General features: G+C 37.2%; 1 protein-coding gene across 1 annotated transcript in view; it reads left to right on the forward strand.

Annotated features, from left to right (window-relative positions):
• The window catches only part of XIRP2 (xin actin binding repeat containing 2), a 296,099-nt gene that overhangs the window by 268,077 nt on the left and 1,685 nt on the right, over nt 1-26,337 (forward strand). The window contains exons 5-8 of the mRNA XM_059392759.1: nt 7,172-7,282; nt 7,671-7,743; nt 8,599-8,729; nt 20,590-20,723. Of these exons, the coding sequence (XP_059248742.1) occupies nt 7,172-7,282; nt 7,671-7,743; nt 8,599-8,729; nt 20,590-20,723 (449 nt within the window). The remainder of the gene's footprint in view (nt 1-7,171; nt 7,283-7,670; nt 7,744-8,598; nt 8,730-20,589; nt 20,724-26,337) is intronic.

Below are 26,337 nucleotides of genomic sequence, written 5' to 3' on the forward strand. Positions count from 1 at the left end.
TTTTAAGATGCTTTATGTCTATGTTGGATTGAAATATTGTATACGTATGTGTATCTTTAACACACATCTACATAAAACTTCCAGAGGGCATCCTTTACTGCAAATTGAATGTTTTTATGTATCCTGCTTTTTTAGTTTGTCAAATAAATATTGTTATTTATATAACTAATATGTTTGATGGCCCAGTTGAGAGTACATCTTTTATATGTTCTTTTTATGGATCTTCAGCATTTTTGGATGCAGGGATATGGCTCTATAAATAATATTTTTTGAAATGAAGAGGACAGTCAGAGTTCTAGCAGTTAAAGCTGGCATTGTTTATTCAGAAATCTCTCTTTGAAGTCAAATATTTCTACTTTCAAATCAAGTATTTTTTATTAGAAAAGATAAGTTTTGCTCTTAGTAGCTAAACATGACCAAAGCCTAATTATTTTCAGTGAAAAAAAAAGTTGTAATTAATTGAATGATAATACTTCTCCCAGAGATTTATGTAATAAAACTACATAATTCATGTACCTTATTTATTACAAGTCTTGCCTCAAGAGAATTTCAAGCTGAGCTTTTTTATTCCATTAAATATATATGAATACATTTTTCTGTATTGCAGAAATACAGAGATAGATGGATAGAGAGATGACTGATAGGCATTTAAGTAGATTGAAATTTAGTTGTAGAAACTTTTATTAAAACAATTCTGACAATGCCTCACACAATGTGATGGAGATAGTTGTTTGGTACTTAGGAGCTGTTGGTTGAATAAAAGAATAGGTGAAGCTGTATAGCATCACTTATGTTTAGGGATGCAATGGTTTCAAAGGAAAATGTCACCACCTTACGTTTTTAAGCTTCTTTTAATGTTTTGCACCATCAGTCTCTTTGGATCTGACAAGTCAACTAGTACATGCTCATAGATTTACTACTGAGCCAAATGAAACTGGAGGGTTCACTTCTGAGTATATTGAGTTAGACAAAGAATCGGGACTTAAAATTGCTTGATTCTTCTTTCCACTTGATATCTTTCCCTATTTGTATAAATTAAAAATTAAGATAAAGTATTGTCTTTCATTGTCATCATAAATATCTCAACTTAATTTATGTCATAGTAATTCTGCTTAATGCATTCTGCTGTTTCTAGATGATGCTTGACAACACTTCAATTACATCAACTCAATGAATACTAATTCACTAAAAAGAAATACAAACTATTCTGTTTAATACCATGAAGAGTTTTTTGTGTGTGTGTGTTTTTTTTTTAAGATTTTGTTTATTTATTTGAGAAAGAGAGACAGCAGGAGCAGGGAGGAGGAGCAGAGGGAGAGGGAGAAGCAGACTCCCCGTTGAGCAGGCCTCGATTCCAGGACCTTGGGATCATGACCTGAGCTGAAAGCAGATGCTTATCTGACTGAGCCACCCAGGCACTCCAGAACCATGAAGATATTTTTATAAAAGCCTATTTGAAAATATATTTTTCTATTTTGAAAGGTTCTTTCCCTTTGTGTATGTTTGTTGTCTTTGTGCATGTTTTGGTTTCTTGGTACAGGCTTCTCCTCCCTCTAATGATGCCAGTTACTCCTTATAGCATCACTACACTGCTCATATTCATTCAAAGATGTCCTGATCCCTAGCAATGTCTTCAAGAGGGCTCTTTCTGAGAACTTTGTAAAGTGATGGACATGTTATTGTTATACACATCAGCTTCAGTAATTTCACCAACCAATTATGAAATGTTCAGTATCAAAGACTGTTAGCTAAAATACTAAAAACCGTAGAATTATGCAGGAAAAATTTAGACTCTCAATTTTTAAACTAGATTTAAAATTATAAAATGTTCATACTCTTGGAAAAAAATATGACTATTTGCCCATGCACTTACTCCTTGATATTTAAGGCTGGCGTCAGGGAGGGGGGGCGGCAGTCATCTAGTATCTGCCAGGATGCTAAAACTGAGATTTGAGGATGCATGACTTCAGTTAAATGAGAGATTCATATTGTCAAATAATGACTGTGAAATGTGATAAGTACGTAATAAAGATTTGTACTGACAGAATGGAAATACAACAACAACAAAATAAGCAGGAATAGATGACTTAGAAAAGTCAGGAAAGGTTTTATTTTATTTTTAAGATTTTATTTATTTATTTAACAGACAGAGATCACAAGCAGGCAGAGAGGAAGGCAGAGAGAGAGGAAGGGAAGCAGGCTCCCTGCTGAGCAAAGAGCCCAATGCAGGGCTCCATCCCAGGACCCTGGGACCACGATCCAAGCCAAAGGCAGAGGTTTTAACCCACTGAGCCTCTCAGGCGCCCCTCAGGAAAGGTTTTAAACAGAAAACAGTTTTTGAGCCATGATTTCAAAAATGTATAGTAAATGTAGAAAAGCCTTAACCTGAAGCTCAAACCCTAGGGAAATCAGACTGTGTATTGTAAATTTTTAAAGAAAATTTTTTAAAAATAAAGAAAGTCCATGGCCAAAGAAACAGGTTTTAATTTGAATATATCCAAATCTAGAGAAACACAATACAATAACCAGAAATAGTTATGTTCATCACTTAAAAAAAAATGGCTTATTCTTTCAAACCTTGAATCTGCTGACAGTTTTGGTAACGTAAATAGCACATTTTTGGTATTGTTTATGTCTGTTTGACAAAGATGCAAATAGCATTAATACATCATAACTATTCCTAGTTTTATTAAAAATGAGATTAGTGATAGGTAAAATGGCTGAATTATTGGCATTGAGCATGAACTGTTTTTTCCACTCTAGGGAGGCAATTACTCCATACTATTCTACCAGATTTTTATCATATTTTTTTTTTCTATTGGGTATACTTCCAAAAGTCACAATAACAGTGAGTCACCATTTAAAAAAAAAAAAAAAAGGGTTCTATTCTTTCCTTACTCGTTATGCTACAATGAGTTTGAATTTTTATTGGTAGGAATATACAGTGCCTTTTCCGGTACTGATAATAACAATGACAAGTTGGATAGGCAGAACATGAAGTCTTTTCTGTGCTGGAGAAATCTCCTTAGAAGTATATGTCAAGGACACCTGGATGGCTCAGTCAGTTAAGCATCTGTCTTCAGCTCAGATCATGATCCCAGGGTCCTGGGATTGAGTCCTGGATCAGGCTCCCTCTTCAGCAGGGAACCTGCTTCTCCCTCTGCCTGCTTGCTCTCTCTCTCTGATGAATAAATAGATAAAATTGTTTAAAGAAAAAGAAGTATATATCGAGGATAGATTTTTTGTAAGATACTTGTCTAACATATGAGCCGACATCAGATTGGTAAGAACTATATAAGCATCATATTATTTTGAGATTATGCCACATTCTCTTTGTTAGACTCCATATTAGAGCACATATATCATCTGTTTCTCTTTCTATAAATGGGTGAATGAGATGAAAAAAAAAAAAAGTTTCAATGTGATTTAGTGACTTACCCAAGATTACAACATACCTCGTAGAGGAGCGAGTTAATATAAAATCTTGTTTCTGACTCCTGGTTGATCCAACTTGTAAACAAGACTGCATTTTGTCTCTTGCAGCCTGAGCTATATTTGAATTTAATATTCAAGAACCAATTTTATTAATATTTTTGTGTGAATTTATGTATAGTGTTCTTGCCAGAATTTTTATTACATCTTATTTGTGTAATTTGATTTCTCTTGAGCATTATGATGATCCATCCTTTTACCTAACCCTGTTCTTTTTAGACACCAGCCACTGAGAAGAGTGAAAGTCAGATTTAAAATCCAAGCTCACTCATCATATGGTTTTGCTTATTTGTGGAGCATAAGAAATAACATGGAGGACATGGGGAGATGGAGAGGAGAAGGGAGTTGAGGGAAATTGGAGGGGGAGATGAACCATGAGAGACTATGGACTCTGAAAAACAATCTGAGGGTTTTGGAGGGAACAGGGGTGGGAGGTTGGGTGAGCCTGGTGATGGATATTGTGGAGGGCACATATTGCATGGAGCACTGGGTATGGTGCATAAACAGTGAATTCTGGAACACTGAAAAGAAATTTAAAAAATAAATAAAAACTTAAAAAAATAAAATAAAAATTTTCACAAGTTCAAAAAAAATATTCAAGCTCAACTAGTTGCAAAATATGAAACACCATAACAATAGAAATAAAATCTTGGCATATTTTAAGAGAGATTTTATATAAATTACAGCAACCTGGGGGCAGTAAAATTGATATGTTGACACTAACATACCAAACTCACATAGCAATTACAGTTCTATTGAGTAATAGCACAAGTAGAAACGCTAGCTAAATTTATGTACCCTGTTACTGTTCATGTTGTGTCATCTCTTACAAGAAAATATATTTAGATAGGATAGGCATGGATTGTTTGTACTGAAGTAGATACACATTCAGTATAAAGTGCCCAAAAAATAACTTTCAAAATATGTCAAAAATACATTTATTTACTGTTTTTTACTCCCAACGTTTGCATTTGTCTTTCTCAATGTACAGATTCAAATCACTAACTCTAGTCTTTCAGTCTGATAATAAGCAGCAAGTATAAGAAACTAGAATTTCTATAGGTTCCAGGCAGGCTTTTTTTTAATACCAACTTGTGTTACTTAGCAAATGATGGGAATAGTGACCAGCTTAAAAGTACATGTCCCAGGTAAAAAAGTTGGCCATTACTTTGTTCCAGCAAGAAACTGACTCACATGTTGGAATATGAACCCAGGACTGTCAGATCTTTAAAGTTTACAAAAGCAGGCAGAAGTCTTAATTTTTATAAGTAATAACTTATTTAAATTTAACTTATTTAACTTATAATTTAAATTCTAATTTAAAAGCACCAACTGGACCAATTAAGCATGTCTCTGTGCCATAGCTTGTCCCATGGAACTGTAAGTAGAGGCATGATTCTGTAGTAATGATCATGGTGCACTTCATTAAGAACCTTCATACTGGTCAGGTTCCCACTGCCCTTTGTCCTTTCATTGTCTGTTTAATCAGCATCATAAGAAAAGGCCATAGAATATTTCCATCATATCTTTATAGATGGAAAGGCTTCTCACAGTTGTAAACAGTTGTCACGAAAGAATTATTATTTGTGCTCATGCATTTTCAGTGATTGTTATTGTTCCCTACAGTCTAATGTTACTGATACCCTTAAGTAAAATTTGATTGTGCAAAGCTTCCTATTAAATCAAACTTTGGTTATTTGAACTTAAAGGAAAGGATATGGATTATTTATTTTCTGTACTCCCTCTTGAGAAAGTAAAGTACACGACTTGCTCATTGTTTCATCTCATTTCTAGGACATTCTCCAACAAATAGAAGATTCAATGAAAATAATTTATTAATAGAAGTTTGCTAATTTAGTAATCCACTAAGTAAATTTTTCCTTGGCACATATGTATGCCAAGCATATTATTAAAAATCATTTTATATATGTGGATTATTAACTCAGGCTAGAAAACCATTCTGCTTCAAGGGGAAAAAAATTACACTGGTATTCAATTTAATGAAATACAGTCTACATTTTTTCAGCCTTATTGAGGTATAGTTAACAACATTATAAGACATTTAAAGTATACATTATGCTGATTTGATATATGTATACATTGTGAAAGGATTTCTAGTTAACTAATACATCCAATGAAATATAATCTACTTTCTAAAGTATAAACATACATTTTGCCTTCAATTCTCTGTAGAACTTTTAGGAAGATGCCAACTGTTTTTCTTAAGTCTCCTTCCTAGAAAAGTATAAGATCAGATCGAACTATGTATCTCTAAGCAGATGTTTTACAGCTGCTTGGTTAACCAGAAATTATACCCTGTATACTGAATACTTTTAGGGGGGGAAGTCACACACTACAAGCCCACTAAAAAAATAAAATAAAAACAAAAAATCAAGGTCTTGTTAATTAATTTTAAATTTATTGTTGGTTTAAAGGACTAGAATTTGACAGCTCAAAACTTTAACTTTGTGTAAAAAAAATTAGTGCTCCTATATGATGAACAATAATGGACATTTGCTCACCTGACTATTCTCTACAAAGGCAAATTTTTAAAAAATCATATCTCAAAAATAGTGTTTGATGGTAAAGCAGATGAAAGTGAATGCCCAACTTCAAACAAGTTCAGTTTCATGGGTTCTTGAAGAGTAATCTCTTCATATCCTTATTTTTTGATGTTAAGATTTTTAACAATATGCCAAGTGACTCATCACATCAATCAATCAATCAGTCACTCATATACTTGTATCAGATCACAGTCTCTAGTAACAGCAGGACTGGATCACCAAAATAAAGAGGAGCTTCAAAGCATCCAAATCAGCCAGGGTCACCTGTACTAACTTGAATAAAATCAAAAGTAGCCCCATGTGTGAAGAGAGGGAAATACACATTAACATAATATGGTCTCTTTATGTTGGTTATAGTCTTCATTTGAACTCTGGATGTGTCATCAAACTAGATGGCCAAGTTGAAGACTGCAGGGTCTTTCTGTAACCTGAAAAGTTGGCTTGTAAATAACAAAATACATTTTTTTCATCAAGGATTTGCATTTTTGAGGTTCATCTTTCTTACATTGCAGCTCACTAAGGGTAGTGAATAATGATTCCTAAAGATATTTATGTCCTAATTCCCAAAAATCTATGAATATGTAAATTACAGGCAAAGGAGCATTAAGATTGCAAATAAAATTACAGCTGCTGATCAGCTGACCTTCTGACAGGGAGAGAATCCTGGATTATTCAGATTGGCCCCATGTAAACACAAGGTTCTTAAAAGTGGAACAAGGAATTGGAAGAGAGAATCAGAGATGGCAATGAGAGAAAGCCTCAGCCTGATAGAGTGGGGTCATCAGCCAAGGAAAACAGGAAGTCTTTCAAACTGCAAAAGACAAGGATTGAATAGATTCTCCTTTAGAGCCTGCAGAAAAACATACACTACTAACACCTGTCAAAACCCCCAGTCAGAGCTTCTGACCTACAAAGCCATAAAATATTATGTTTGTGCAGTTATAAGCCACTAAGTTTATGATAATTTGTTACAGCAGCCAAGCAAACTAATACACTGAGGAGCTTCCATTTTTTAATTAATTTTAATTTTATTAAGTTTTTCCATTAATTAAAAAAGTTAACATTTTCAGACTTTTCTTAAAACATTGTATATTTCTTTATTCATTTATTTTCAGGAGGTAATCCATAGTAGCCAGGTCGACATTTCAAGAAACAGCCAGGAGACGGAAAGAAATGAACAAGAAGTTTCCAAAACACACAAAAGTGATGTTCTTGGAACAGAAATGGTAACTACTTAGAAAGACAATACTTTCCAAACAGATTACAAAGCTGTGTGGAAATTCTTACCTTGTTGTAAGCAATTTCTTTTAATGTCCTTTATGTGTTTATTATCAATATATATCAATGTTTATTTCTGTACTTTGGAGTTGACATTTTTTAAAAAATAAAACGAGCATCCTAAAAATATGAGTGCACTTTAGATGTTAATTCATATATATTATTTTACAGCATGTGCCCATGCATAAAAATAAGGAATAGAAGTTTAATTAGCATCTCTCAATGTTCACTGAAGTCTTGAAAGAAAATCACTGTGAAATGAAGAATATATGTATAGTACTAAAATAACTGACTTCTTAGAAACAATTATTGATTTAAAATTATCTTTAAACATAGGCCTCTCATCTTAAAAAGCACACTGAGGAAATAAGCCAAGCTTCTCAGCTCCATCAGTATGTTCAAGAAACAGGTGAGAATCTGTTATTATTGGTCCCCAATATACCTTGCTCCTGCTGATGTGTCTGTGTTTGAATGGAAGCCTTCCAAAGCACAATCCCTCCCACTGAGTACATTTAGTAACTATGACTCATGGTCCCAAAGGGGACAGAGTAGTATTTCTATATATAATTAGGTTCTGTGTGTGGTAATAGATGCAATAAGCTTCTGAAATAGTTCACTGCCCATCAGTCTTATGAATTCATCCTAAAAGCCTAGAAGGTGGTATGCCAGCCACCTCTGAATTGCTTTTTGCCTCAGGGACCTAGAATAAAACTTAATGTTTATCAAGCTCCCTGGGAACAGAAATGTTATCTGGATTGTATTGCTTCTAATAACGGATTTAAACACTTCTAAATTCAGTTTTGAGACCTACAGATATGACATTAAACTACAGACAAATCTGTGCAAGTTTGCATAAGACCCAATTTGTCTTGCCTATAAAAGGGGAATGAAAAGCTTTGTTGCCTTGAAGAGCTACAAAGGATGATTTAAGCCAGTTGTGACGCAATCATTACTTGGCTCTATCTATTTTGGCTTTATTTTGGTTTTCCTAAAAGGAAGTAGGTCTTGAAACTTGAAAAATATATACAATTAAAATAAGTAACAGTTTCATCACTTATGACTTCCTATCCAGATATAACCATCACCACTGTTCTTCCTATATTTCTTGACATATATTAACTTGTGTACATATATTAACCATATATACCTTGAACCTTTTTATTTAACATATATTGTGAGAAGCTTCCCATAGTATCATAATTTTCTTCTCAAACGTCATGTTTATTTGTTATGTAACACCCCTGGTATTATTTTCTGTTTGTAGTCATTGATACACCTGAGGACGAAGAGATTCCGAAGGTTTCAACTAAGTTTTTAAAAGAGCACTTTGAAAAGTCTGCCCAGGAAAAGGTCCTTTATTCTGACAAAGAGATGACCCCAGCCAAGCAGAGTAAAGTAAGACAATTTCTCTACATAGAAATATGTTAAGTGTAAAACCAGATGTAGATGCTTAGCACTTTCAAATTATTGAATGTTTGATGCAGTTTTTGAAATAAATCCTGAGCCAGTACTCCTCTGTTCCGAAGGAGGATATTAATCTACATGAGAAAAGCAGTAGAGTTAAAAACTTTCTTCACTAGAGAAAAATGGAAAAATTATATGCACTCTAAAGTTTAATAACTAGCATTAGATAAAATAATAAAGTCAATTTTAAATGTCAGATACTTTGCTTAAAATTCCAAGGAAAACAAAACAACCCTCAAAAGTACTTTAAGGCTTTTATTGTTTCCCTCTAGATTACTCAGCATAGCATATTAAGCAAAGGAGGAAGAATACTCAAGATTATGTGTGATTGTTAAAATACTGAACTGCTAATGTCTCGAATGGGGAATATAACTCTGAAAGCGCAATGCATTATAGGAAAGATAGTAATAAACACAAAATATTGCTGCTAAGTAGGTCTCTCAAAGGAGTCTGCCACTTGTTGTTTCCAATGGAGGTATCATAGCACGTGAACAGGTGAGGGGCAATGCCTAGGAAGTCTTCACCACTACACCCATTTTTATAAGATTTGACTTTCTCTCCCTTAAAGATTGGAAGTGAATATGAAGAGACTTTAAAAGCATCATCAGTTGTGGATACCTCTTCCACTTCCTGCATGTCGACCTGCCAGAGGAAGGAAACATCAACCACAAAACATAATGACCACAGTGCCACTTCTTCAACTCTGGTACAAGTTAATGCCACTGCTATGGGAAAAACAGAAGAATTTCCTCCTCCCCCACCTGATATATTTCAAACTCCAATAGATATGGCAGCATTTTCCCAGTCCCCTGAATTCCCCAACCCTCCTAGAATACCACCAGTACCCAAAGAATTATATTCTAAGCAAAGAAATTTGTACGAATTAAACCGTTTATATAAACACATGCATCCTGAGTTAAGGAAAAACTTAGAAAAAGATTATATCAGTGAGGTTTCTGAAATTGTCTCTAGTCAAGTGAACCCAGGGAGCTCAGTTTCAGCAGATGTGCAACAAGTCCGGTATGTTTTTGAAAATACGAATGACACTTCTCAAAAAGCTCTGAACTCAGAAAGAGAACACTTGGAGTGGGATGAAATTCTGAAGGGGGAGGTACAGTCCATGAGATGGATCTTTGAGAACCAGCCTTTAGATTCCATCAATAACGACTCTCCAGATGAAAATAATATCAACAAGGGCATTGCTGATCAAGAAATCATTGCTGGTGGTGATGTGAAATATACCACATGGATGTTTGAAACCCAACCCATAGATACACTGAGGGATCATTCTTCTGGCACTGAAGAAAATGCTGAGAAAATTCCTGAGCTAGCCAGAGGAGATGTCCGCACAGCCCGGTGGATGTTTGAAACAACGCCATTAGACTCAATGAATAAAATGCATCAGGAAGAATCAGGGGTAACTGCTGTAAAGGACATAACTGGTGGGGATATCAAGACTGTGAGATATATGTTTGAAACTCAACATCTGGATCAGCTAGGACAGCTTCATTCAGTGGATGAAGTTCACTTATTGCAACTCAGGTCTGAGCTCAAAGAAATTAAGGGAAATGTTAGGAGAAGTATAAAATGTTTTGAAACCCAACCATTATATGTTATTAGAGATGGTTTAGGTCAAATGCTAGAAATTAAAACTGTTCACAGAGAAGATGTTGAAAAGGGAGATGTGAGAACAGCACGCTGGATGTTTGAAACACAGCCCTTGGACACAATTAACAAGGATATCACGGAAATTAAAGTTGTCCGAGGAATATCCATGGAAGAAAATGTCAAAGGTGGGGTGAGTAGGGCAAAGTGGTTATTTGAAACTCAACCTTTGGAGAAAATCAAAGAAGAGTCAGAAGAGGTCATCATTGAAAAGGAGACAATAATAGGTACAGATGTCTCCAGAAAGTGTTGGATGTTTGAAACTCAGCCATTAGACATTCTAAAAGAAGTTCCTGATGCAGGTCCTCTAAGATCTGAAGAGATAATAGGGGGTGATGTACAAACTACTAAGCATCTATTTGAAACACTTCCAATAGAGGCTTTAAAAGACAGCCCTGATGTAGGAAAACTTCAAAAAATTACTGCCTCTGAAGAAGAAAAGGGGGATGTTAGGCACCAAAAATGGATTTTCGAAACCCAACCTCTGGAAGACATTAGAGAAAATAAAAAAGAGTACATACGAACAGTGAAACTTGAAGAAGTTGAAAGAGGAGATGTAAAGAATTACACACATATCTTTGAATCAAACAATTTAATTAAATTTGATGCATCACATAAAATAGAGGTGGAAGGAGTCACCAGAGGTGCTGTAGAGTTAAACAAATCACTCTTTGAAACAACACCACTATATGCCATTCAAGATCACCTTGGGAAATATCATCAAGTCAAGACAGTCCAACAAGAAGAAATCCTAAGAGGTGATGTGAGAAGTTGTAGGTGGCTTTTTGAAACAAGGCCCATTGACCAGTTTGATGAAAGCATTCATAAATTCCAGATAATCAGAGGAATATCTGCTCAAGAAATACAGACCGGAAATGTGAAATCTGCTAAATGGCTATTTGAAACCCAACCTCTTGATTCGATTAAGTATTTTAGTAATGTGGAAGAAGGAGAAAGTAAAACTGAACAAGCGACAGACATCATTAAAGGGGATGTCAAAACTTGCAGGTGGCTTTTTGAAACCCAACCAATGGAGTCTCTTTATGAAAAAGTTTCATTAATGACTGGCAGTGAAGAAATTCATAAGGGAGATGTCAAAGCCTGTACCTGGCTCTTTGAAACTAAGCCACTTGACACCATAAAAGATGACTCCGAAGCAACAGTCAAATTGCAAACTGTAAAACAGGAAGAGATCCAAGGTGGAGATGTTCGTACAGCGTGTTTTCTTTTTGAGACAGAAAATTTGGACAGCATACAAGGAGAAGAAGGAAAAGAAATTAAGGCCGTGGAAATGGATATCCAAGCTGGGGATGTCTCCAGCATGCGGCATAAATTTGAAAATCAATCTTTAGATTCTATAAGTTCCAGTTCAGAGGAAGTTTTGAAAAAGATCAAAGCCCTAAAGACTGAAGATATTCAGAAAGGTAATGTTTTAAATTGCAGGTGGCTTTTTGAAAACCAACCAATTGATATGATAAAAGAGAGCCAAGAAGGTGATGAATTAGTTAAGACAGTGACAGATGTACAAGGTGGGGATGTAAGAAAGGGGTGCTTTATTTTTGAGACCTTTTCTTTAGACGAGATTAAAGAAGAATCTGACTGTCTCCGCACCAAGAAAACAATTGCTGAAGAAGTAATGAAGGGTGATGTAAAAAGCTACAGAATGCTCTTTGAAACCCAGCCACTCTATGCAATTCAAGACCGAGAAGGGTATTACCATGAAGTGACAACAGTTAAAAAGGAAGAAGTAATTCATGGAGATGTACGAGGAACTAGGTGGCTTTTTGAAACAAAACCACTAGACTCAATTAATCAGTCAGAGACTGTGTATGTTATTAAGTCTGTCACACAGGAAGACATTCAGAAGGGAGATGTTAGTTCTGTCAGATACAAATTTGAAACCCAGCCGCTGGATCAGATTTCAGAAGAATCACATGATGCTATGTCCACTGTGGACCACATTCAAGGTGGGGATGTAAAGACAAGTAAACAGTTTTTTGAGTCTGAAAATTGTGGTAAGAATACTTATATAAGAACAGTAAGTGTCAACGAAATACAAAAGGGCAATGTTAAAACATCTACTTGGCTATTTGAAACCCACACCCTAGATGAGCTGAGAGGAGAAGGGTCAGAATTTGAACATATCAAAACGGTCATACAGGAAGATACACAGAAAGGTGATGTTAAGCAGGCAGTGTGGCTTTTTGAAAATCAAACTTTGGATTCTATTAAGGAAGCAGATGAAAACACCACAAAAATTATCAAGGAGGAAATCCCCCCCTCTGATGTCAAGACAACTACATGGCTCTTTGAAACTACACCCCTTCATGAATTTAATGAAAGTAGGGTAGAGAAGGTAGAAATTATTGGCAAGAGCATTAAGGAAACGTTAGAAGAACTCTACTCTCAAAAAGTTATTGCGGCTCCTGGAATCATCATTGAAGCTGATGAAGTTGGGGATGTTCGAATGGCAAAATACAAGCTAATGAATCAAGCATCTCCCGAGATACAGAAAGAAGACATTATCAGGGTTGATCTTAGAAATATAATGGTGAACCTGCTTTCCAAAAGAGACTGTACAAAAAAGGAAATTTGGGTTAGTGAAGAAGAGAAGGGAAATGTTAATTTGACCAAAACTCAATTATTAAACAGATCAACGGAATTTCATGCTGAAAAAGAAGAAATAGTGAGTGGTGATGTACAACAAGCAATAAAAAACCTGTTCTCCGAAGAAAGATCCATAAAGAAAGGCATTTTAATTCAGGAAGATGAAAGAGGAGATATTAATATGACTATCTATTGTCTTCTTCATGAAAATGCTGGTGACAAAGTTGAGCGTGAAGAAGTAATAGGGGGTGATATAAAAAGTACCATTCATAATTTGCTATCTTCCATATCAAACAATAAAATATCTGAAAGGGCTAAAATCGATGCCTCTGAGAGGGGAAATGTTCAATTTTTCACAACATGCATAGAAATTGGAGCTTTGGATTATCTTAAACAACTCCAGATGGAGTCAAATGAAACACTGACAGCTAGGAAACAAGAAAGAGAGGAAGAAATAATTGGTGGCGATGTGGAGGGTACAAAACTGTTACTAAAGAAAAGGCAGTCTCATGTTGAACGTACTGTTTGTGAAACTGACGTCATCCCAGGAGATGTGCAGAATACAGTTAAGGTTTTTATGACAGAGCCTCAGACAACATGTTGCAAGACCCCCAAAGAAGAAATTATAAAAGGTGATTTGAAATCAACTCTAAATTCCCTCAGCCAGGCCACAAATCAGAAAACAGTGGCAAAAACTGAAGAAATTATAAAAGGCGACATGCTGACCACACTCGAATCACTTAAGGAATCAAACCACCAATGGAAAGAATCTAAACAGCCCAACGCCATCCCTGGTGACATTGAAAAAGCGATTGAATGCCTTGAAAAGACCGCGAACACAAGAACAGAAATCCTGAAAAAGGAGCTTATCCGAGATGACCTTGAAATATCATTAAGGAATCTGAAAGAAGCAGAGAGAGCTTTCAAAGAGGTAGATAAAAGAGCTGTAGTAAAAGAAAATGTGAAAGGTGTGATGGGAGGATCCTCAGAAGATCAGAAAACAAAGATTCATCAGGTGGCTGTCCAGAGGGACACAAGAAGTGTTCTTCAGCCAAGACCAGGACCATTTGAGCCAGCAGCCAGGTGGCAAGGGAGAGCAGACGTTCCTAATCAAACTACAGGCAAATCTTATCATGGGAATTTAATTGAAGAAAGAACTGAAGTTACTCTCCCCAAAGCCCCCAAAGGCACTGTAAAGATAGTCATAGATCGTGAACAGAACAATGATGCTCTTGAGAAAAGCCTTAGAAAACTATCTAATTCACACCACAAAGCTATTAACAATGTGCTGGAATCAGGGGACAAAATAGGCATCTGGACTGATACCACAACAGAGCAGCGTCTTAGTGATGAACATGTGAGCAGACAATTGACTTCAACGGTGTCAGCTAAGGAAAATCTAAAAACTAAGAAGTCAGAGACTGTGACAGAACAGAAGAATGCTGTCTTTAACTCTATCCAATCTGTCGATAAAACAGTGGAAAAGCAACAGACTCAAACTTGCAAACTGAGGAATGACCACCAGAGGACTGAATCTTTCTCTGTAAAGAGTTCTAAAAATACCAAAACCACTAAAATACCAACAGATAAACAAAGCCTTAAGCCCAGCCCAACCCAGGGTCTGGTCAACATGACAGTCGGGGAAACTTGTAAAGCTTCTGAGGACTTGCAGACACAAACTTTGTTAAAGCAAGAACTACAATGTTCTAATAAATATATAAAGAAAAAGAACATGAACCCTCAACCGACTTTGCCTACAGATCAAGACGTATCAGATGTAACACAAGTGAAAGTCTCCCCCAAAAGTCATAGTAAATTTAAGGCAACTGACAAGAAGCAGGCTGATGTTCATCTGAAGAGCCAGGACTTTTTAATGAAGACAAATACTTCCACAGACTTAAAAATGGCAATGGAAATGTCCTTTAATTCAATCAACGGCAACCCTGCAAATAATGGAAAAGAAAGTGAGTGCTCTCTTCCACCTCCATCTCCACCTCCTCCTCCACCTTCCAATGCGTCATCTGAAATTGAATTTCCTCTTCCTCCTCCACCTCCTTTAATGATGTTGTCTGAAAAAAATGCCCCAGAGATGATAAAGGCTGAATTTGAAAGTTTCCCGGGCCTCCCTCTTCCTCCACCACCAGAAGTTGATAAATCTGAAAGAGAATGTCTATCAGCCTTTCTACCACCTCCCCCTCCTCCAACTCCATCTCTTAAACCAGCGCATCTCCTTTCCTCCTCTGTTCAAGAAAAGCACAGGGGAACATTCATACAATATTCTCAAGAAGCCTCGAGTTCTCAGCAAACTCATTCTCAGGCTAAAGTCTTAATGGGAAAATCAGGAGTACTTTTACCACCTCCCACACTCCCTAAACCCAAATTTCCCAAACAGATAGAAGATAAAAAGAATTGCGGTTCCCCAAAAGTTGAGTTGGAAACTTCCCTGCCAGATACGGAATGTAAAATTACTCCCTCAAAGGGTCAGGAAAGAGTAATAATGGCGACTAGCTATGAACAGACAGAGATGAAGAAGAACATGTCTAGAAGAAGTCTAGATGAAAGAAAATTATTTATGGACACTAGGAGGTCTCTCTCACAGACAGTTCCAGAAACTTCACTACCCAAGGAAAAAACAATGGCACCTCTTATAAAATCTCATTCATTCTCAGCAGATTCAGGACAACAAAGTCCAAAACCGTATATGAGAAAATTTAAGACACCTTTAATGATAGCTGAAGAAAAGTACAGACAACAAAGAGAAGAGCTTGAAAAACAGAAACTTGGGAGTTCTTGCTACAACATAGTCAAAAGAGAAAGCCCCAATCAAAATATGCCAGAGCTACAAAAGGAAGTACTGTTACAAAAAACAAATGAGGAGGCTCCCCTACCTGGACTGGATTCAGGGGTTACTTTGGTTCAACCTAACCCAGACTGCCAAAGTCATTCTCAAGCCCGAGGAGTGTGTACGGATAACCAGCTTTCCACAACACAAGCGGGGATGGTCACCACCGAGGGGCTCCAACATGTTCTAGCAGCCTCAGAAGAAAAAGCTACCATGAAAAAGGAAGTTTTACAGAGCTCGTGGGACACGTTACAATCTATATCAGCTTGTGAAATTAAACAGAAGCACCAGGAGTATAGTGCACAAGAAACACAACAGAAATATCTGGAGGACTTGCATTTGCCCCAAAGAAAACCTGTTTCCCCAAGTTTCAAAGTTAAAACTATCAAGCTTCCTACTGCAGATCACAAATCAAATTTAGCAGACCACATCTATGAAAGCCACAGAAAGCAATCTGACGTTGATGTTCAAACCATTAGCAAAGACCAGTACCAGAAAACCGAGAAAACTGAAGCAAGTGCTGACTATAGTAACAAGCAATCTGCAGCTGAAAAGTATTATCAATTACCTAAGAAGGAGAAAAGAGTAACAATAAAACTACCTACGGAACCCACGGAGAAAAGCCATGAAAGTAAACTCAATATAGTTTCTGAGAAGCAAAGAGAATTTAGAAAATCTGAGAGTGGGAAACCTCCAGGAAGTGGCAGAACAAATCAGGAACCATCAACAATTGGTCCAAAGGAAGAGAGACTAATAGTTGAAAGAAAACAAGAACATTTGCATAAATCATCACAGAAGGTAGTCAAGCAAAAGGTTACTGATGTACATCTTGATTCACAGACCCAGAATTTTCAGCAAATGCAAATACAGACTTCTGGAAGTCAAGCTGAACATAAAACATTGCCCCAGCCATCTAATAATCCGCAGGAAGAAAAATGTCTGGGAGTCAAGGGCATACCACAGAAACAAGTCTTTTCTAATACTAAAGATTCAAAGCAGGAGATTACACAGAACAAATCTCTGTTTTCCTCCGTGAAAGAATCCCAGCAGGATGATGGAACGTGTGCTATAAATATAGTGGAATTCTTGAGAAAACGCGAAGAACTACAACAGATTTTGTCTAGGGTAAAACAGTTTGAAGTGGAGCCAGATCACAACGGCTTTAACACATTTCAGACCCTGCTAAATATGATTCCGGGGTGGCTATTAAGTGAAGAAAAAAGACAATATGGTGTGTGCATTGCTATGGAGAGCAACACAGAAAAAATCAAAGAAGAAATAACGCATATTAAAACGCAAGCAGAGGAGATGCTTGGGTCCTGTGAGAATATAATTCAGACAGCCATGATGTCCTCCCAAGCAGAAAAGCAGAGAAATAAACCCACGGGCCTTAATGAAACGTCATCTGAACGGTCGAACGTTCGTGAACGGCGAGAAAATACAATCGTAGCAAAGACAGAGCCCCGCCGGGGAGCCGCTCAGCACGGAGCGGCCGCTCGCCAACACGTGAAAACCCATCAGGAAATCCGACTAGAGGACTGCAAGGTCCCTCCTCCGTCCTTGAAAACACGTCCACCGTCGCCAACTTTTATCACAATCGAGTCCACTGCCCGGCGGTCAGAAGCCTCTCCTAAGGACGAGCTCTCTCAGTCCCCGAGAAAAGATGGTTTTGTGCCGGCTTCCCCGAGAAGCCCTGCGCCACAAACATCCGGAGCTGGCCCTGCAAAAGCGTCCCCTTCTCCACCCAGGAGCCGCTCCGAGCAGCTCGTCAGACTCAAGGACACCACCGCCAAGCTAGCCAGAGGGGCCGCCCCGTGTCCATCAGGGACCCCGGTTCCCCTAGTGGAGAGAAGATCTGAGATCATCACGTCTCCTGCAACACTTCGGCGTCAAATTAAGATAGACACTCGTGGTAGGGACTCTCCCCCCACGATCACCATCCCTATTAGTGTAAACCCTGTCGACGGCGGGTCCTTCCGAGGCTCCCGGGAAGCTCAAGAGGAAATCAGGCAAGTCGAGAAGATGGCGACCTACGTTCACCACGACGCCGGGAGCTCGGCGCCGCGCCGCCTGCCGGACGCGGAGAGCTTCGACTCGGTGGAAATCGTCCGCACGGTGCAGGGGCCGCGGCGCGCCGAGCATGCGCAGAGGCTCGACGCCGCCAGCCGCGCGGTCGGCCTGGCGGACAGTTTCCTGAACGACCGCGAGAAGGAAATAGACAGGTGGTTCCGCGAGTTCGAGGCTGGCCCGGTGTTCGAAGCGAAGTCGACCAGGAGAGTTTATACAAACGGAGAGGCCGACCACAGCATTAAGCAAGAAAGTCGCTCGTTCTGTAAGGAGGAATATGGATCGACGTCTGTAGAAAACTCGAGTTTTACGGGCTTTTCTTGCAATCGTGCTGGAGAGCTGCAAGAAAGCATTCCCGTGAGGCATCCCAGCGTCCGCTCCGAAACGAGGTCCGTCAGTGAATGTTTCTCGGGGGTGGATGCGTTTGAGGATCGCGTCGTGGGGTCGACGATGACCACGGTGTCTTCGTCACATGGCTCAGAGGCTGGCAAATCCGGCTTTGACTTCAAACATGCCCCGCCGACCTACGAAGATGTCATCGCTGGCCATAGTTTAGATATTTCTGATTCACCTAAAGAGCTCAGGAGGACCTTTCAGAAGGCATGGCAGGAGAGTGAAAGCGTGTTTCAAAGTCTGGGGTTTGAAACCTCAGATGCTTCTGCCACTGAGATGAGAACCACCTTCCAAGAGGAATCTGCATTCATAAGCGGTAAACCAGCTGGTGGAGTGTGGAGACTAACCCATTTAAAGGCACCTGGTCCCTAGCTGGGGTGATCTGCTGTTCAAAGGGTGTTGGGAAATAACCGAAAACTAACAGCGTTCCCTGGCTGTTACAGCCTTCTCTTCACAATGCTTGCTCTGACTGCTTGCTTTTTACAAAAGCACCTAATACAGGATTCATCTGCACTGTGTGAGAATAACAAACGCTATTACATAGATTAGTGAGATCTGGATTTGTCAAGTTAAATAAGACATTGGATAAAGCAGCAGATATAATAATTGTTATTGTAATAGCATTAATAATTGTATCTAACTGTATATTTAATAATGGTACACCCATAGCACATTAATATTTTTATTAAAAGTTAATGTTTTATCCACTTAAGACAATATTTAATAACATCTATTGACCTACTATTGACATAATTTAACTACCAGACTTAAGTGGTGTTTGTGTTTGAATTCAATACAGCCTGGCAATAGTCCCACAAACAATTTACACCCTCCATAGGTGCTTTAATGATTTTTATTGATTGCTATCTTTGACAAAAGTATAGGTATGGAATTAGATTTTTTGTATATTTAATTATTGTTTTTAAGTCGTATGGAGTTAGCATTCTCTAAGGCTGCTAGGTTTTTTTTCTATAAATAATTTCATTTCAACTGTCTTAAATTCCAATTGATAGCTCAGTTGGCCTCATTCACAGATGAATATGGACAATACATTAAAAAAATTTTGACTATACATTTAGAAGGAGGGAGATTCAAAACACATGAGCTTAGTATTTTTTGAACATCAGAGAACAGTTTATTTCTTTATATTTCCCCACTTTTTATACTTAATGAGGCTTTACAATAAAAGGATTTGACATAATTAATGTGCACCTTTAGGGTAGTCCATTCTTCTAAACAGATTGAAGGAAGTATCAAGCTCAAAAATAAAAACTGCTGAATCTAATAATCTTGCCTCTATCATATTTGCAACATATGTGTCTAGTTTATCAGATTAATATGATTTCACAATGTGTTTGCTTCTGGCATAATCAAGCAAAGCTGTCTAATTTCAAATGCTCAGTTTATGTTAAGATGGCTAAAAGCATATAGAAAATACAAAACAAAAACAAAAACACCTGGTGTTATATATAGAAATATGTGTCCTAATGGAACCAGATAAACAAAGGAGATCACTTAGTAGCTCAAATCAAGCATCAAAGCCCTAAAGGACATTCTTATTTATAAAAAGGACCCTGAGCATATATGCTCTTATATATAACTAATATGAAATCTTGTTCATTAGTTTCATGGAATTGTGGTGAGGATCAAAACAATACTAAAGTAAAAGTTCTGTGTCCGTTTGGAACCACTGTCTAAACTTGATTATAGATAGAACCACTGTGAGTCCCAGGAGCCAGTTTTCACCTGAGCATAGCAGCCTGGGGCCACAGATCAAGGGAAGAAGTAGGAAAAATGTAAAAGGCAAGCATGAGAATCCAAAGCGCCCTAAAATGGAAAGCCATTTAGACTGGGGGGAAATGACCTGGAGCATCTCAGTGTATTCACGAGTCTCATGTATTTAAGTTCAGAAATGATGTCACAGAGCCAACACGAAGTCATCGAGGAAGTATTTAAATAAATACAATATCCTCAGCTTTAAAAGATGTGTAGGTACTGTAGAAAAATCTCTCCAGAATGCTTTAAAAAATGAAAACTTTGGTTGTTGATTGTGCTGAAACCCCAAATCTGATAATTGGCCTATGTCCCGAGAAGAGGACAACCGTCTTGAGGTTTGACACTAACTGCATGGCCAGTCGATGTGCTGTGATTTTGTTTTGGTTTTACAATGTGAGTGAAAATAGTATCATGTAAACTTTGGCAAATTTTTATTTTTAGAAGCTGCTACTCCAAGACAAGGAAATATGTATACTCTGTCAAAAGACTGTTTATCCAATGGAGTGCCTAGTAGCAGACAAGCAGAGTTTCCATAAGTCCTGCTTCCGATGCCACCACTGCAAGAGTCAGCTGAGGTAAAATGTGTAGTCTGGGGCACAAATCTTGGAGGAATCTGCAATGTACACATGTATCTAGAAGATACACATGTGTCTAGATCTTGTTGTCATTCATTAAAACAACTATAAAGGGGAATGTGGCCAGGTTCTGTTATGTGTTTTCAGAATAGCCATGACTTTTTCCTATTGAAATTTTGCTTTCCTGATTAAATCCAGAAGGGTCCCTTTTGTCCAAACCTGGAGATCACGTAGATAAGAAAAATCAAGAAATGCTGTGCAGATCAGGATTTTTAAGTTATTAGTTTAGTCTAAAGTTTAGACTAAACTTTAGTTATTTTAAGTAAGCCCAATGTGGGACTTGAACTCAAGACCCTGAGATCAAGAATTAGCATGCTCCACAGATGGAGCCAGCCTGGCACCCCTAAAAACTAGATTTTAAATCAGGAGTCAGCAAGCTTTTTCTATAAAGGGCCAGGCAGTAAATATCTTTTACTGTATAGGCCATACTAGTTCTGTTGCTACACAACTTTCACAGATAACTAAACAAACAAGTGTGGCTGTAAACTAACAGGCCCAACTGTATTCCCATTAAACTGTGTATACACATTCAGGTGGTGTGCTGGAGTTTACCTCGGTCTGAATGTTCCATCTAAGTAAAAACTAATAATAATAATTTAGAGTATTGTCAATGTCAGGTTAAATACCTGACTCTCCCCCAACACTCTCCCCCAACACTCTGGTGCCACAGAAGCACCATATCAACACAGTTACAAATGAATTTTAGTGAATGTGGCATTTGGTGTGGCTAGAACCTGAGATGCTGAAATTGTCATTATTTTGCTAAATCTAATGTGTATCAGGCTATATCTTTCCTGGCTTTAACTGACAATGTCAAACACTCCTTACTGAAACATGTTTTTTCTTGGTTTCCATCACACCAGAGTATAATGGTTTCTTCCTACCTCCTGGGTGTTCCTTCTCAGACTCCTATGTGGGTGACTCTTTCTCTGTCCATTATTGAAATACCATAACAGAGTTTCTTAGAATTCTGTTACGACCATTTATTCTTCTCACTGTCAATATTCTTTATCAAAATATGGGTTATTGCATCCCCTCCCATGACTTTAATCATCATCCATGTGGATTAACTCTGAAATCTGTATGGGTCGCCCAGTACTGTCCTCTATCAGATGCTTATCTCCTAATTACTAATATTTATCTCCAACTACATTTCTCATAAGAATACCAAATTCAACATGCCCCATTATCTTCTCTCTACCAAAATTCCTTCCTTGACCCATGATCTATATGATACTCTCTCAATAAATTAACATTAACTTTAACTCAATGACAGAAATATGAAGTTACCTTTGACTCCTTCCTCTTCTTCATTCCCCATGTCCAAGCAATGACCAAGTACTATAATTGAGGTCCTATAAATGTACTTTTCTCCATCCCCACAGACCAGGTATCCTCCAAATGTCATCTCTCACCTGTACTAATGCAATAGTCTTTCTAACAAGTTAGTCTCCCTGCCTCCACTATCTCTTACCTCCATCACCACAGACAAGAACTTGTCCCAATGCCATGGTCCATGCTGTAGTGAAAATGATTTTTCTAAGATGCAAATCTGAGATCACTGCTGTGTTTAAAACATATTGGTTTTCTCTATCAAAGTCAAATTAGCATCTTAATACGAATTAACAGGCAATAGAGAATCTTGTCCCAGCTCCTTTCCCAACACCCCTTCCTCCCATTGTGTGTTATTTTTCATGAAGACTTCATTTCTTTCAGTTCCTTAAAATCATTATCTTTCTCTCTCATATTTAGCTGGTCCCATGTATCATTTCCACTCCTTGTAGGAATTTTCTTGTTTCTCTCCTCCAGCTCTCCACCAAGCTAATATGTACTCATTCTTCTGACCTCAACTGACAGTTCATGTCTTTGAAGAAGGCTGCTTTGAGCCCCATATAGGGATCAGGAGTCCCTCCTGTGTGCTCCCAGAGCACCCCCTGGTGTGCCCATTCTTAACACAATCTAATGTAATTGTTATCCAGCTGTAGGAAATGTGTTCATGTTTGCATATCAACACCTAGTAAAGGCTGACTTTCAGTAGGGACTCAAAAGTATTTTATGACTGATATTTTTAAAAAATCATTGTACAAAAAGCCACAAATACAGAAAAACAAAGCAAATGTATGATTTAAGGAATGATTAGAAATTGAACATTTTGTAACCTGTACCAAGTTCAAGAAATAAACATTGCTAGTAGTTTCAGAAGCTCCTGTGCCCCACGCAAACACCACCTCTCTGTGAGTGAACAGTATTCTTTTTCATCATTGCTTCCTTACATTTTTATATTTTTTTTAATCCAAATATACTCTCATAGATACTATAGTTTTGCTCAGTTTTTTAAACTTTGACATTTCTTTTAAGTCTTTTAAAGGGTTCCTGTCCATTTCTTTCATTCCTTGCAATTTATTTGTGAAGAGCCCAAGATACCTGACCTGTAGAATTTTCTAGTCTGGATTTGCTGGTTGCACACTAGCCATGCCATTCACATACTCCTTTCTCTCTTGCATTTCTGAGAAACTGTCAGCTGAATCTAGATTCTAGTGTAAAGATTCGATAGGTTTTGCAAGAACACAGGGAATGTTGGCAAAAGGAGAGTAAGCACAGTGTCTGCTCGTTTCTCGGTTTGTGATCATAGCAGATATTGAAGCTTAACACATATCCATTAATTGACATTTGCAAAATGTTGACATTCTCACTTTAGTCTTCCTTTTTCATTATTAGTTTGAGTTCTTTTACAGAAGATGCTTCCCCTCATCTACTATTTGGTTACTTAGTGGTATCCTTGGTAGAGGAAAGGCAGAAGAAATACATAACTTCTTCCCTTTATCTGGTTTGCCAATGTATCAGTTATTTATTTAACAATGTAATGATACGGTTCCTTATCATCCTCTAGAGGTAACCAATTTTAAAAATATTTGTAGTATCTTTATAACTTCATAGATTTGCATATGTTTGACTGGCTCCAACTGGATGCAGTTATTACTACTGAAGTTCAAATTATTCTATCCTTGGCCTCTTCGTGTTGTTTCCCAAGTCTTTGATAGTTTCCTCACTACCTGATAGGACCAGATGTTACATGTTCATTTGGCACATTTACTTCCCCAAACCTGGAATCAGTCATTTCCTGAAGCCCCGGTTTCTTCACATGAGAAATAGCATTTGAAGACTATAATCTCCATGCTCTTTTCAACTGGGTGGGTCACCATTTTGAAGCTCTCTTGCTGTTAAGAGCTAGCAAATATTTATATATAACCAAAAAAATATATCATGAATTTGTAGGAATATTTCCAAATTGAATTCAAAACTAAATTGCTTTTGCTTTAGCCTCTTCTCTATTCCACGTCTGTCTCCTTGCTTTCACGTCAGGACTTCTGGTCCTTAAAGACAAAGGAGATGACAGAATTAGAACATCCCATATTTGTTTGAATAAAAATTTTGGAATAGCAAAACTATCAGCATCCCTAATTTGATTATGAAAACTTTAAAAAGTGGCATTTTCTCCCCACTCATCCACACCCCATATTTTTTTAAAAAGTGTGCTCTGTCTTTGGTGTCATATGACATAGCCATCATGTGTCACACCATCTCCCTCATAGTCCTCATCTCATCAGTTTATAGATGACAATATAGACAATGCTTGCCACCGATCTATATGAAGATGTTTCTGCAGCCCATCTGGCTATGCAAGCTTATTTTCTAGTATCTCCCTCAGAAAAGTCTGTCCTGTGATCTTGATAATGGGAAGCCCATTTTGCTGAAAGTAAAATCTTTGACTTATACTTACTTTCACTGAATATCTTAAATGCATTATTCCATTTTGGGGGGCATAAAATGTTGCAAATGACTGATAATCTAATTTTCTTTCCCTTATAAATCATATACTCTCTTTTTTTCTTTTTAGATAAATACAAAGGAACTTTTTTCTTTTTATTTAAAGTCCAAAAAAATAAAAAATAAAAAGTCCACTAATTTGACTAGAATAGTTCTTGATGTTGGTCATTGTGGGTCAACAACATTAGTTGCCAAGTGTGCTCTATCAGTATGCAGTTTCAGACCACTTTATATCAGGAAACTTTCCTTAAATTATAGCTTTTTAATATTAAACCTATTTCATTGTTTTATTTTCTACTTCAGGAACTCCTCTTATCCCTACATGGTTATTTTGTGCCTATCTTTAATATTTACCTTTCTCTCAAATCCTTCTCCTTTTCTCTGATTGTCAATTTTCATCTTTTTATTCCCCTAGTTCTTCTTAAAATACTTTATTTTGTCTTTATTTACTCTTTTATTTCTTTTAGTTTTTATTACTGACTTTCTCTCTTTTACTTCTTTTTTCCCCTTATTTCTAGCACCACATTTATGATGTTTTCTAATTATAATTCATGTTGTTCTTTCAAGTCTCTATCATGTGTTAAGGTCTCTTAGTCCATTTTTTAAAATTTTGATATTGAAAACATGTTTCACTAACATGTTTTCATTGTCTGTGGGGATATTAATGAAAGCTCCTTACTCTGTTTTTTCTTACAATAACATTATATAATATTTGGCCTCAACACTCTCCTGTTACTTATTTTTTTATTGCATTTGTTTTTCCAAATCTTAGAAAGAGGCAAAATTAAGGATGGTTTTCCCAAACTTCATAGAACTACCTCTTCCAGTTTTCATAAACTGTCCAAAAAAATACATGTTTTGATTTCTGGGTTTTCCTGCCTTGATTCCTCTCCCCCTGTTAGTCAGGACCTTGTCTTTCTTTGCTGTCATCATTATCCAATTACATTTTGATTCCACTCCCACATTTTTTTTGGTCAGTGTAAAGTCTTGTCCTGAAAGGAGAATCTTAATTTGTCAGCTTTGAGAGTTTGACTTCTCTATCCTCTTCATATTTTCCTACCACAGGGCCCTTGCACTCACTGGCTAATGGAGAAGGTAAAATCCCTCCTTGTTCAGCTACTATTCTCTGATTGGTGTATGATATTTTCCCGGAAACACTGGCTGGCTATTTTGTGGTCTCATATTTGCTGGTCTTTCATACAACCTCCTTACTCTCTCTGCTATCACTCACACAGATGCCACTATAGCTGTTAGTTTATTCCTTCCTCCTTGTGTCTTGGGGTTGGAAGGGGAACCTTGTCACTTAATTTGTTTATAAATTTTATCCATGGGTTTAAGTTTTACTATCTAATTGGTCTATCTGATTGTATGTGGAGATTCCGAGATATTAAAAATGATGCCTTTGACTAAACTGACTTTAATTTTAACTGGCACTCTATTTGTTAATCTTTCCAAAAGAGGCCAAATAAACAATTGCATGGGCAAGCTTTCCAATTCATTCAAAATCTTGTTAATGAGGAAATTTAAATGGTTGATTTCTGTGTGTGTATTTGCTATTCAGTATTTGTTGAAAATTGCAGCCCCTCACATAAATCACTGGGTTAGTAGAGATTTAGTCCTATTATTTTTTACCATCTATAACCACACATACATTACACTATAATACCTATTATATCAATACTTGACATCTAGCATGAAATTCTAAATACTATAAGACATGCATCAT

The sequence above is a fragment of the Mustela nigripes genome, chromosome 3 (assembly GCF_022355385.1).
Source record: "Mustela nigripes isolate SB6536 chromosome 3, MUSNIG.SB6536, whole genome shotgun sequence".
Classification (NCBI taxonomy): domain Eukaryota; kingdom Metazoa; phylum Chordata; class Mammalia; order Carnivora; family Mustelidae; genus Mustela; species Mustela nigripes.